The 13947-nt window shown below is 37.0% G+C and overlaps 1 protein-coding gene across 1 annotated transcript in view; it reads left to right on the forward strand.

Annotated features, from left to right (window-relative positions):
- Positions 1 to 13947, forward strand: part of BDP1 (B double prime 1, subunit of RNA polymerase III transcription initiation factor IIIB) — a 92352-nt gene that overhangs the window by 35407 nt on the left and 42998 nt on the right. Inside the window, 7 exon segments of the mRNA XM_043586939.1 lie at positions 3448 to 3607; positions 5586 to 5677; positions 6568 to 6775; positions 7538 to 7650; positions 8583 to 10257; positions 11552 to 11739; positions 12185 to 12407. Of these exon segments, the coding sequence (XP_043442874.1) occupies positions 3448 to 3607; positions 5586 to 5677; positions 6568 to 6775; positions 7538 to 7650; positions 8583 to 10257; positions 11552 to 11739; positions 12185 to 12407 (2659 nt within the window).

Below are 13947 nucleotides of genomic sequence, written 5' to 3' on the forward strand. Positions count from 1 at the left end.
GCCAGGCTCTGCTCTGTTAGCACAGAACCTGATGCAGGGCTCGATTTCATGAACTCTGAGATCATCACCCCAGCTGAAATCAAGAGTTGGACACTTAAATGACTGAGCAACCCAGGCACCCCTCTTTGTTTTGTTTTGTTTTAAGGTTTATTTACTTTGGACAGAGACAGAGGGAGAGAGCACAGAGCCTGTCAATGACCTCAATCCTATGACTGTGAGATCACTATCCGAATGGAATCAGGAGTCGGGTGCTTAACCTACTAAGCCAGCCAGGCACCCCAGAAAGATTGTCTTTCATATCTGATGTATAGTTATGATAGGAGCTTTATGCAAAGTGGTGACTTATGATGAAATTCTAAAATAATTTGAAAGGCTAAACATTTGCTGTGATATACTACTTTTACTCGGTCTGAGTCATTTTTCAAAGCAGATTTTTGATATTGATGCCTTTAAGGATATTATATTTCCTTGTATGAAAATAGTGACTAATATCTTCACTAAAAATGGAATAAAAACACCAAAAGAATCTCCTTTTGAAGAGAGGTATCTCAAAAATTCAGACTTCCTTTTTGTGTTTTTCTAACCCTTCACATAGGCTTAAAAGCTATTTAGTTTATGAATTTTTTTTTTCGGTAAAGCACAGTCACATTGAGAATTAAACTTTTTTTAAATAAAAATTTCTTTGAAATAGGCCAACTATTCTTTCTATGTTTGTTTTTTTATTTATTTTGAGAGAGGGAAGGAGAGTGCTTGCAGGGGAGGAGCAGAGAGAGAGGAGAGAGAGAATCCTAAGCAGGCTCCACGCTCAGCGCAGAACCTGATGTGGGACTCCATCCCACAAACCATGAGATCATGACCTGAGTCAAAATCAAGAATCAGATGCTTAACTCACTGAGCCACCCAGGTCCCCTCTTCATTAGTTTTGAATGGCTGTGTAGTGTTTTGGTGTATAGATGAATTATAGTTTATATTATCAGAGCCCAGCTGATGGTTATATGGGTTGTTTTTTCAAATAACAGCACAATGGTTAGGGGCACTGACCTCTGGGCAGTTGAAAATCCATGTATAACTTTGACTCCCCAAAACTTAACTACTAATAGTCTACCGTTGCCTGGAAGCATGATAACATAAACGGTTGACCACACATATTTTGTGCATTATATGTATCGTATACTGTATTCTTACAATTTAAGGTAAGCTAGAGAAACAAAATGCTTTAAGAAAATCATAAGGACGAGGGGCACCCCTTGATTTCAGCTCAGGTCATGATCTCACCATTCGTGAATTTGAGCCCCCTGTTGGATTCCATGCTCCCAGTGTGGAGCCTGTTTGGGATTCTCTCTCTCTCTCCTTTTCTCTGCCCCTCTTCTGCTTGTGCTCCTACTCTCTCAATAAAATAAATAAACTTTAACGTGGTGCCTGGGTGAGTCAGTTGGTTGGGCGTCTGACTTCAGCTTAGGTCAAGATCTCGCTGTTGATGATGAGTTTGGACCCTGAGTCGGGCTCCACACTGACAGCTCAGATTCTGTGTCTCCCCTTCCCTCTGCCCCTCCCCTGCTTGCGCTCTGTCTCTCCCTCACTCAAAAATAAACACCAAAAAAAAAAAAAATTTTTTTTTCAAATCATAAGGATGAGAAAATACATTTATTGTACTGTACTATATTTATTGAGTAAAATCTGTGTATATGTGGACTTGTACAGCTTAAACTTGTGTTGAAAGGTCAGTTGTATGTATTTTTAGGGTGAATTGCTCAAAATGGATTCGCTTATTCTAATGTGTATGTGTCTGTGTATATACATGTACACACTTAGGATTTTGAGAGATACTTCCAAAATATTCTCTGTAGGAGTTGGACTAGTTTATATTCCCACCAACATTGTAAGAAATGTCTCCTTTTTCAGAAAATGGTGTTAAACTTGGGTTTTTGATGGTCTTGATAGATTATAAAATATCTTAGTATATTATCTCCCCCCCCACTCTTCCTTTTTTTGGCAGGGGTATGTAGTTTGATTTCATTGTTTTTATTGAGTTTTTTATTTTAAAGTTTCCTAACCTAAGGAAAAGTCAAAAGAAGTAAACAATGAACGTCTATGTATAATTCCCCTTAGATTCTCTGATTCTTAATGTTAATTTGTGCTTGCTTGCACATGCCTGCACACTCTACCTCCCCTCACCTTTAATTTGTAGTTTTCTTAAAACCTATTTTTCTTTTTTCTTTTTTAAAACTTTATATAGTTTGTCCATTTTTTAATTTTAATTTTTTATTTTTTAAATATTTATTTTGGGGGGAGCACAAGTGGAGGAGGGGCAGTGGGAGTATCACAGAGGATCCAAAGAGGGCTCTGCGCTGACCAACGAGCCCTATGTGGGGCTGGAACTCGTGAACCGTGAGATCGTGACTTGAGCTGAAGTCAGACACTCAGCCCACTAAACCACTCAGGTGTCCCTGTCCGTCTTTTAATAAGTTATTGATGATACTGTTTTGTGGGAGTTCGTTATATTTTAGGGAGACTAGTCTTATTGTATGATTTGTAAAACATGCTTTCTCGGTTGGTAGTTTGACTTTTGACTTAGCCATGTTTTGGCTATGTAGAAATTTTTTGATTTTTATGTTGTCAAATTTCTCAAATTTTTTTTCTTTTGTAGCTCCTGAATTTTTAGTTAAATTTTATAAAGGCTTACCCCACCTCAAGGTTATAAAGAATTCATCCGTGTTTTCTGTATGACTTTATTTATTTCTGATCCATTTGGAATATATTATGAGTACAGTGCAAGGAGTGGAGCTAATTTTTAGTCCCCAGTGTTAGTTTTGCCATCACCATTACTTTGATATTATTTCTTCTTCTTCTTTTTGTTTTTTTTGAGAGAGACTAGGCTCAAGTGAGTGAGGGTCAGAGAGAGAGGGAGTGAGAGAGAGAATCCCATGAGGGGCAGAGAGAGAGGGAGAGAGAAGCGAGGCTCACCTGATGTGGGGTTGAACTCACAAATTGTGAGATCATGACTTGAACCCAAGTGAGAGGCTTATCTGACCGAGACACCCAGGTGCCCCACTTTGATATTATTTCTGACAATATGTTATTCTGTATTTCATCTTCACTATTTTGAAAAGCTACCTTTATTATATTCTATCAAGTGTTTTGGAGTCACTTCTCAATTTTCTTTTGTGTTTCATTTATCTGTTTATTTACATGTCAGTACCAGTGTTTTAATTATTGATGCTATAGAGTTTGTTTTTAACATCTGGTAGAATATGTTAGTTACCTCCTCATTGTTCTTCGTTTTCAGTCTTCTTTGCTACTCTTATTGTAAGTTAGTTTAAAGGTCTTCTTTTTTGGCTCTGAGTGGATTTTTAAAGAATTTTTCAGAATTTTATTTGACTGGGCCTGCATGTTGGCATAATTTAAATAATGTTCATTTTTTTTAAACATAAAAACTACATTTTTTAGGGAAACTGATCAATCAGGAAGTGTTAAACTGATGGCAAGAAGACAACTGCAGAGACCTAAACCCAATTTGTCAAGGGCAGTTGGGAAGAAATCTGTTCTTTCACAAGGTAAAACAGATGCAGAGAGCAAGAGTTTACATGCCGAAACTTCAGTGGAAAAGGTATGGAATAAAAGACTTCATGGAAATTAAAATTATGAAAATTTTCCCAGACTGGGAAAAAATTTGTTTTGGTTTATAATGACACAGTAATGTGACTGATACTAGAATGAAGTTACAAAGACTTACACATTAATATTCAATGTGTCTTCCTAGTCTCCTATTGATGCATTTTCTTAGAAGCTAGGGCATATCATTTTCAAACATCCTCAGTAGTGACAAATCTGTTTTTTGTTTACATAAGATTTTTATTCAAAATATTTTTTAAACAGTTCTATATAAAGTTATATCCACAACGCTTTCTCCACAGACATATTCCTGTCTTTCACATACTTTGTCTCTTTTATATATATAAACATTTCTGTAGTTTATTTTTTTAAGTTTTTTTTTAAAGTTTGATTTATGTATTTTGAGAGAGATGGAGACATTGTGAGTGGGGGAGGGGCAGAGAGAGAGGGAGAATCCTTATCAAACAGGCTATGCACTGTCAGCGCAGAGCCTGTTGCAGTGCTTGAACTCAAGAAACTGAGATCATGACCTGAGCTGAAATTAAGAGTCAGACGCCAACCAACTGAGCCACCCAGGTGACCCATAAATAGGACTCTTTTAAGGAAATAGAGGATAGTTTTCTAGAGGAGGTGGGATTCATGGGTCAAACTATTTTAAATATTTCTTGGCTTTTGTCAGATGACAGTAAAAAAAAAAAAAAAAGTCTGTTTACATTGCTCCAAGCATTAAATGCATGTTCCTTTTTTCCTATATCCCTGCCACGTTATATTGTCATAAATTTTTTATTTTTGCTAAAAACACATTTTAAAATGTCAGTCAGCTTTTTCCCCTGTCATGTGAAATCTTATTATACTTTTTATAATACAGTTATATTTTTGTCTTTTAAAATTTGAGAAAAGTGGGAAAAACAGATTGATGTAAAAATTAAAACAAATTACTTGTGATTTCATTATCCGGATGGAACTAACCTTTTAGCATACATCTTTCCAGCTTTTTTTTCCTTCCTTCCTTCTTTCCTTCCCTCCAAGAGCATGCATGCGCATGCACATGTATGACAGGGGAGGGTCAGAGAGAGAGGGAGAAAGAGAATCCCAAGCAGGCTCCATGCTATCAGTGCAGAGCCTAACACAAGGTTCGGTCCCACAGACTATGAGATCATGACCTGAAGTGAAATCGAGTTGGATGCTTAAAAGACTGAGCCACTCAGGCACCCCGTGTATTAGTATTCATTGTTTTTTTATCCTTTGGTACCTAACATTTCATAAATGTTTTTTCATATTATTATGTTTTGAAGATACAGTCTTTAGTGACTTCGTAATTTTCTGTCAATGGGTACACCTGAATTTATTTAACCATTTACTCATGATTGGATTTTTTGTCTGTTCACGTTATTCAGCATTTTATATAATGCTCTTGGGAAAATTCTTGGAGTTTGTCTAAATATTTTCTTTATAGAGTCTTAGAAATGGTATTACTGAGTCAAAGACCATGAATATTTTTTTTTTTTTTTTTAATTTTTTTTTTCAACGTTTATTTATTTTTGGGACAGAGAGAGACAGAGCATGAACGGGGGAGGGGCAGAGAGAGAGGGAGACACAGAATCGGAAACAGGCTCCAGGCTCTGAGCCATTAGCCCAGAGCCCGACGTGGGGCTTGAATTCACGGACCGCGAGATCGTGACCTGGCTGAAGTCGGACGCTTAGCCGACTGCGCCACCCAGGCGCCCCAGACCATGAATATTTTTAAGGCTTTTGATTTCATATTGGGGAAGGGCTTTCCAGAAAGGATGTACCAATTTTTGTTTCTGCCAGTAATATATGGAAATATGTTTTATAATATAGCTGTAGCTATCATTTTTAAAACTCTTATAGTTAGAACAAAAAATGATATTTCACTGTTTTAATTTCCATTTATTACAATGTTTGGACTTTTTTTATGTTGTCAATAAAATGTAAAAAAATTGAATTCATAGAATCAAATGGAAAAGGATAAAGTGAATACATCTGACATTGCTGGAATGGAATATACAGAGAAAGTGAACCCAGAAACTGAGACTGTGTCTAAGTAAGTATTTAGAAAGTAGAATAAAAGTAGTAGCTTTTAGGAATGACTGTAATAACATCTGTACTGGATGATGTCTGAATTTTGTTTTCATTCAGAATACTTAAGTCTTTTTTTAACTATAGGTGTGTTGAAACCTTTTCATCATGTTCCTTATGCTACTGGAGAAATAAATTATGATAAGGATCCATTGAGTTACGACTTAAATTTCTTCCTCAACTTACTAACAAGATTTTAACAAAGTCTTGTTAGATGAATTAATGGTTAAAAGATACATGTTTCTGGATAATTTTATTTATAGCAGGAGGTTTCAAAAGGGAATATTTAACTTGGAATGCAGATTCAGAGTAGCCCCTGCTCTAATATGCATCTGAAGTATTATAGTCTGGACTGTACATTTATTCCATAATCTATGTCCAGTGCCCTGGAAGTGTACATTACATACAAACTAGTATTTTTATTTTTATTTATTTAATTTTTGAGAGAAAGTGCACATATGTGTGTGTGCAAACTCACAAGGGCCAGAGAGAGGGAGAGAATCCCAAGCAGGCTTCACACTGTTAGTGCAGAACTGTTGTGGGGCTTGATCCTACAAGCTCTGAGATCCAAGACCTGAGCTGAAATCAAGAGTCAAACACAACCCGACTGAGCCACCCAGGTGCCCCTACAAATTAGTATTCTTAGTGGGGAATGGTATTACATGTCTGTTAGGGACAGATTTTTCCAGTTTTGTGAGGGTATGTTTTTTATAGTCAGGCTTCCAAAATTATGTCTGTTCTAAAGGATACTTGTAATTTTATATTCCAAACAGTTTACTTATTCATACATGGGAGAGGAGAATACTGCAAACATATATGTTACTTCAGGATGACCATAATTTTATTCTTTTGTAGTTGTTCTAGTTTGAGTGAAAAAATTGGTGTTCAGGACGACGATCAAACAAAGGCTTTAAGACCAGCACGACTAATGAGGGGCCGACTGCAAAGGCCAAAGCCAAATATAGGTAAAGCTGCTGAAAGAAAAGAAATTCTTCTTACATCACAGGAAAAAATTGGGGCCAATGTAAAAAAGAATGAAAGTGAATCCTGTATTGCTAGAGATGTAAGTACTCTGATTCTGTGCAGTTTTTTTGTTAAACAAGTATTTAAGTCCCCTTTTACCCCCCTTCCCTTAAACTGTAAGACTGTACAGTTCTGTACATTGTTTATAAATTTAAATCCAAAATCTCAGAGCTAGTAGCTTTGTCACTTGTGATGCCATTGAACTCTCTGCAATCCATATTTTGTGCATTTACATAATGGAGCATGTTTAACTTGCACCCCATCACTCACATATTTGAATTACACTTCCTTTTTGAAAATATGACTAGGTATGTGACTTTTAACTCTGACTTAAACAGAGTAAAATGGTAAAAGCTTCCTACTAAAATATAATTCCAACAACTAAAGATTATTAATTTTTGAGTTATTTATACAATAACTAGTGTTTGTGTTAAGAGTAAGAGTTAAGATCCTAGTCTGAGGTTTGAATTTGTTTTGTTATAAATCTCAAGGTCTATACTGTAATAATAGTAATCAGAACACAGATCCCAGGGAGTAATTCTAACAGATAAGACTGAAGTGCAGTAACTTGCTTTCTAATTAGGAGGAAAAGAATGGGGCTGTGAGATGAGCTAGAAGGTATAGCTTATGAAATTTTTTAAGGTCTCTAAAGAGAAAACATTAAAAAATGTCCCTTGAATATCATTTTATAATTTTGAAATGTTTACCATTTTCCTTGGTCTCAAATCAGGCAAAATTTTCAGTGCAGTTTTTTATAGATGGGTGTTTCATTGTGAACCCTTAAAAATGTTTTGTTATTAAGAGTCCTGAACAGGTAGAAGATCAGTCATGTAAAAATTTTGAGTTTGAAGACATCACGTCACAATCTGAGAAAGAAGATAATTTTTTTCAAATGAATGTTAGTGAGTGTCTAAGGTAAGTATCCTCTTATTGGTTATGTAATGTTTGAATTTTTTTGTTAAGTTTTAGAAATGTTTAATCAGTTTTTTAAAACAAAAGCAAATGAGACTGATTTGTAATCTGTGTATCAAATTGCTTAATATTTACAAATATAACCTCACTTTTCAGGGCAGTTCATGTCATAGTTTTCATGTCAGTTTCTCAGTTATTGGTGATTTGATGAGTTGCTTACTCATAAATTAGACCTTGAGTTAACATGATTGGCAGTATCACTTAACATGCATATTAGATCAAATATCTATGTCCAAATATGAAATGCAACTTATTTTCTTATATTTGTTTCTTTGGAATTAGATCCACATATGGCCTTTAAGATTCATGTAAATTTTATGTAAAACCCATATGTAGAAACCTGTACTTCTAGCCACTGCTCTCTTATATTTTTTCTTTCCCCTCTGGAACATACCCAGCAAAATCGATGGAATTGCTAGTATACTTTAGAAATTGTTTTCCCTTTGGAAATATTCAGTGTACACAAAAGTAGCAAGAACAGAATAATGGACTCCTGTGTACCTACTGTCTGGTTTCAACTATTACTAGCATTTTATCAATGTGTATGTTTAAAGTTTGGCTTTTCCTAATACTTTCTTGTTCACATGATACTTGCATGTGGCTTTTTGAGATGCTGGTCAAATCTGGCCATAGAAATATGCTGCTTAACTCTTATGGCAAGGCATATGTCTGTGTAAAGGGTAGTAGGGGCAAAGAGGTAGGAGTAGCAGAGATTTTTACCCAGAGATTCTTGAGGCTTCCTTCATATTTTACTTTTTTATTTGAGAATTCCTGGTGTTTCAGTAGTAGTTTCTCAACTATCCTCTCTTCAGTTGGCAGTATAGTTTAAAATTTGATTGTGTGTCCTTTTTTTTTTTTTTTTTTTTTTTTATAAGTATTCAAGAGGATAATAAAGTCCCAGTTCTGAAAACTCGGTTACAGAAACCAAAGCCAAATATAGGAAGAGGAGCTAGAAGACGAGAAGTTTTCTCAAAGGAAGAGGTATCAGAGGAGATAGTTGCTTCGGGACAATTGACAGCAGCTTTGGGAGAAATTAAGAGAGTGGAAGAAACCTTACCAAGGGAGAAGATATCACTGGAGGCTAATAGTACTAAGGAAATGGAGTCACATTTTAAAAAAACTAGGAGAAGAGATGTCTCTCCCATAGAGCAGATAGCAGAAACGATTGACAACACTGTGGAAATGGAGACAGATTTGAAAGAAACTAGAGGAGAGATTTCCTCAAGGGAGAATATATCAGAGGTGTCTGATGTCATTGAGGAAAGAGTGACAGATTTTAAAGAAACTGGAAGAGAGATTTCCTCAAGGGAGAATATATCAGAGGTGTCTGATGTCATTGAGGAAAGAGTGATAGATTTGAAAGAAACTGAAAGAGCAGTTTCCCCAAGGGAGAATGTATCAGAGATGTCTGATGTCACTGAGGAAAGAGTGACAGATTTGAAAGAAACTGAAAGAGCAGTTTCCCCAAGGGAGAATGTATCAGAGATGTCTGATGTCACTGAGGAAAGAGTGACAGATTTGAAAGAAACTGGAAGAGAGGTTTCCCCAAGAGACACTATATCAGCGATGTCTGATGTCACTGAGGAAAGAGTGACAGACTTGGAAGAAACTGGAAGAGAGGTTTCCCCAAGAGACACTATATCAGCGATGTCTGATGTCACTGAGGAAAGAGTCACAGACTTGGAAGAAACTGGAAGAGAGGTTTCTCCAAGGGAGAATATATCAGAGGTGTCTGATGTCACTGAGAAAAGAGTGACAGATTTGAAAGAAACTGGAAGAGCGGTTTCCCCAAGAGACAGTATATCAGAGATGTCTGATGTCACTGAGGAAAGAATGACAGATTTGGAAGAAACTGGAAGAGAAGTTTCCATAAGGGACATTATATCAGAGATACCTGATGTCACTGAGGAAAGAATGACAGATTTGGAAGAAACTGGAAGAAGAGAAATATCCTTACAGGAAGATGCCCCAGAGGAGGTCAGCACTACAGATGAAGTAGAAACAGGTTTGGAAGAAACTGGAAGAGAGATTTCTGTAAGGGAGAATATACCAGAGGTAATTGATGTCACTGAGGAGAGAGAGACATCTGTGGAAGAAACTGAAAGAAGAGAAATAGACACACAAGGAAAGGCCTTACAGGTCAAGACTGTAGGTGAAATGGAGACAGATTGGAAAGAAATTGGAAAAGAAACTTCCCTGAGGGCAAAGGTACCTGTGGAGATCAGTGCCTTAGGGGAGAGCGAGATTGATTTGGAAGAAACTGGAGAAAGAGACCTTTCCCTGATGGAGAACATATTAGGAAAGACAACTGCTATTGAAGAAACAGAGGCAGATATGAAACAAAGTGGACGAGCAATTTCCTTGAGGAATCCCAGCTCAGAGATTAGTGCTACTGAGGAAATGGTTGCAGATTTGGGAACACCTAGAGAAATGGACATTTCCCTAAGGAAATATGAAGCAGAGGAGACCAGGACCTCAAGACAAATGGAGACAGACTTAATGCAGAGCAGTAGTGGTGGCTGCAGCACTGTGCCTTCACTAGATACCAAAGTATGTATTTTTCTGTTTTTGGGAAAAACTATTTTTGAGTACTTTTTAGAGAAAAATTATCGAAATAAAAACCGTTATTATTGCTCTTAAATCCCTCAAAATTTAAAATCTCTGAAAGCTTAAAGTCTTCCCTAGCCCTAAATTCTGTGTTTTAAGACCTTAAAGAAACTATATATCTTTTTTAAAAAATAATTCAAAAAGATTTAATTGTGGAGAAGTTACCATTCTTAATGTCAATTCCAAGTTACTTTTATTTATTTTTTATAAAAAAGTGTTTTTAAGGTAATTTATTTTGAAGGAAAGCGCCCATGTGTGTCCACACGCATGAGTGAGGGAGGGGCAGAGAGAGAATCCCAAGCAGGCTTTGAGCCGTTAGCACAGAGCTTGACTCAGGCTCGGTCCCACGAACCTTGAGATCATCACCTGGGCTGCATTCAAGAGTCAGATGCCCAACCAGCTGAGCCACCCAGGTGCCCCTGAAGTTAATCTTTTATTTAAAAAAATTTTGTTTTTGTTTTTTTTTGTTTTTTATTTTCAATTTGAAAGAGACAGAGCAGGAGCCAGGGGAGGGCCAGAGAGATGGAGAGAGAATCTGAAGGAGGCTGCAGGCTCTGAGCTTTCAGCTCAGAACCCAACAGGGCTTGAACTCAGGAGCAATGAGATCATGACCTGAGCCAAAGTTGAACGCATAACTGACTGAGCCACCATGCACCCCCAAAGTTACTCTTTTACATAAAAGGAATATAGGGAACTGGAATATAGGGAGTTTGTGCTAACTCTAGAATGAACATATATTGGAATTATTTCTTTTGGCCACATCTTTCTCAGTTATTTCCTTTTTTAAAAAAATTTTTTTTTTTCAACGTTTATTTATTTTTGGGACAGAGAGAGACAGAGCATGAACGGGGGAGGGGCAGAGAGAGAGAGGGAGACACAGAATCGGAAACAGGCTCCAGGCTCTGAGCCATCAGCCCAGAGCCTGACGCGGGGCTCGAACTCCCGGACCGCGAGATCGTGACCTGGCTGAAGTCGGACGCTTAACCGACTGCGCCACCCAGGCACCCCTCAGTTATTTCCTTTTATTAAAAGTTTGCAATTCGGGTACCCAGCTTGCTCCGTAGGTTGAGCATGTGACTCTTGATCTTGGGGTTGTGAGTTTGAGCCCCAGATTGTGGGTGTAGAGGTTACTTAAACATTTAAAAATAAGTTTTCTGTTACTCGAGGTTCATGCTTTTGTGACTTTTTCCATTTGTGCTGATTTACTGTGGATGATTTCCTTTGATTATTCCTCCAGAACATTAGCAGTGAAGTACTATCTATGGTACTTATACCTGAGGCAGAAAAAAGAAATTCTGAAAAGGAACTATCAGGTCACTTGAGTAGTTTGAAGACTTCCTTGCAGACTTTGGAACTTGGTAAAACCGAAGACCAGGGGATGCAATCTCCAGATGCTCCAGAGCAGTTTTCAGATAATAATTCAAGGTACAAATGTATTGGTCTGTGTGCTTTTAAAGAAAAAGTATCTAAAGTTACATTTTCAGATTCTGTGAAACAAAGGTTTTAAAACTTATCATCTATAGTGTAATGTTGCAGATTCCAAGCTAGTTTTGGGATGACTGGAGGTGAGTTTTGAGGTAATTGTGATAATCTATTGAGAGAATTACTAACATCAGAATTGTATGTAACAAATATTCCTAAGTCAGTATGGGTGTGACAACGTGTATTTCCTCTGTGCAAAGGTGATATTCATAGGCTTATACCTAGATTGTACACCTCCTGTTTTTTTGGATCTACCATATTGTTCAATTTTTTTTCCTGTTAAGAATTGGAATTCATGTTTACTGCCAGTTTCTAAAGTTGTCCTAAGTCTCTGGTCTCATTTGCCCCTTCATCTCATTCTAAAATTTGATAATCCTTATTCCAAAAGCAAGTCTCTTCCTCAAGAACAGAAGCCATTTGAAGTTAAACCAGCACCTTTTGTGAGAAGTCGATTCAAAAGACCAAAACCAAACTTAGCAAGAGCAACTTTAAAGAGAGAGACTACGGAAGCAGGAAAATATGTACCTGGGAAGAAATTGGAAACGGATAAAGCTGAGACTGTTGTGTTACAGCAGAGCAGTGAACAGATGAACACTGTCCCTTCTCAACATGTGAGTGCTGTGGAAGGTGGAGGGTTTTTATTTTAGCTGTTACGGTTACTGAACTAAAGCAACTGGGATTAACGTTTCACAAATATTTTCTCCTGCAGTTTCTGTTGCATGTGACATTAGTGTTGCTGTATTTAATGTGCCTCATTATTCCATGGGGTTTTTTGTGAGAATCTTGAATGTTTCATGGTGGGCAAGTGTGTCATGGAAGGACATTTAAGGGGGTTGGGATGCCAAGTTCTGACCTGCATTCATTATGTGACCCGAGCCAAATGGTGGCAGCTCATTTCTTCATAGGAAAAATGAGATTGACGGTCATTTTTTGTTTCATTCTGTTGTGAAGGGTGAAATACAAAGTTAAAAGCTTGATAGGAGTTAAAAGTAAGTTAAAAGTAAGTTTAGTTTACTTTGTTAACTTGGTCCATAACAAATTAAGATTGTGTGATATAACATCAGAAACTTTGAAGTGAAGTGTTAACACTCATTAGTTGACTGTTCTAAACATAAAAGTAGTTTTTTGGCCATATAGATGGCAACAGGTATATGAAAAGATCATCAGCATCATGAATCATCAAGAAAATGCAAATCAAAACCACAATGAGGTATCACCTCACACCAGTCAGAATAACTAGTATCAAAAAAGACCAGAAATAACAAGCGGTGGCAAGGATGTGGAGGGAAAGGAATCCTTGTACACTGTTGGTGGGAATGTAAATTGGTGCAGCCATTGTGGAAAACCGTATGGAGCTTCCTCAAAAAGTAAAAATAGAATTACCATGTGATTCACTAATTCTAGTATTGGTTATTTACCCAAAGAAAATGAAAGCTCTAATTCCAAAGATATAGGCACCCCTATGTTTGTCATAGCATTATTTACAATAGACAAGATATGAAAGCAACCAAAGTGTCCTTCAACAGATGAATGGATAAAGAAGATGTGTTATATGTATATATATAAAAATCCACAATGGAATATTGCTTGCCATTTAAAATAACATGGATGGACCTACAAGTCTATTTTGCCAAGTGAAATATGCTGAGAAAACTAAGAGATAGACAAATAGCATATAATTTCACTTATATGTAGGTTCTAGAAAATAAAAAACAGAAACAGTCATAAAGACAGAAAACAAACTGGTGGTTGCCAGAAGAGAAGGGCTAAGGGAGATCAACAAAATAGGAAAAGGGGATTAAGAGGTACAAACTTTCTGAGCCACCTGGCTGGCTCAATCGGTAGACCATGCAACTCTTGAGGTTGTAAGTTTGAGCCCCCGGTGGGTGTGGAGATTACTTAAAATCTTGAAGAGGTACAAACTTTCAGTCATAAGTAACTCAGGGAGATAAAAAGTACACCATAGGGAATACAGTTAACGTAGTGACTACACCTGTCGGGGTGATTATCAAGCAGTGTATGGAGCTGCTGAATCACTGTGTTGTATGTCTAAGACTAGTAACATTGTACGCCACCTATACTTCAGTAATTAATAAAAAACTAATAAAAAAATGACCGGCGCCTGGGTGGCTCAGTCAGTTAAGCGGCTGA

The sequence above is a fragment of the Prionailurus bengalensis genome, chromosome A1 (assembly GCF_016509475.1).
Source record: "Prionailurus bengalensis isolate Pbe53 chromosome A1, Fcat_Pben_1.1_paternal_pri, whole genome shotgun sequence".
Lineage (NCBI taxonomy): Eukaryota > Metazoa > Chordata > Mammalia > Carnivora > Felidae > Prionailurus > Prionailurus bengalensis.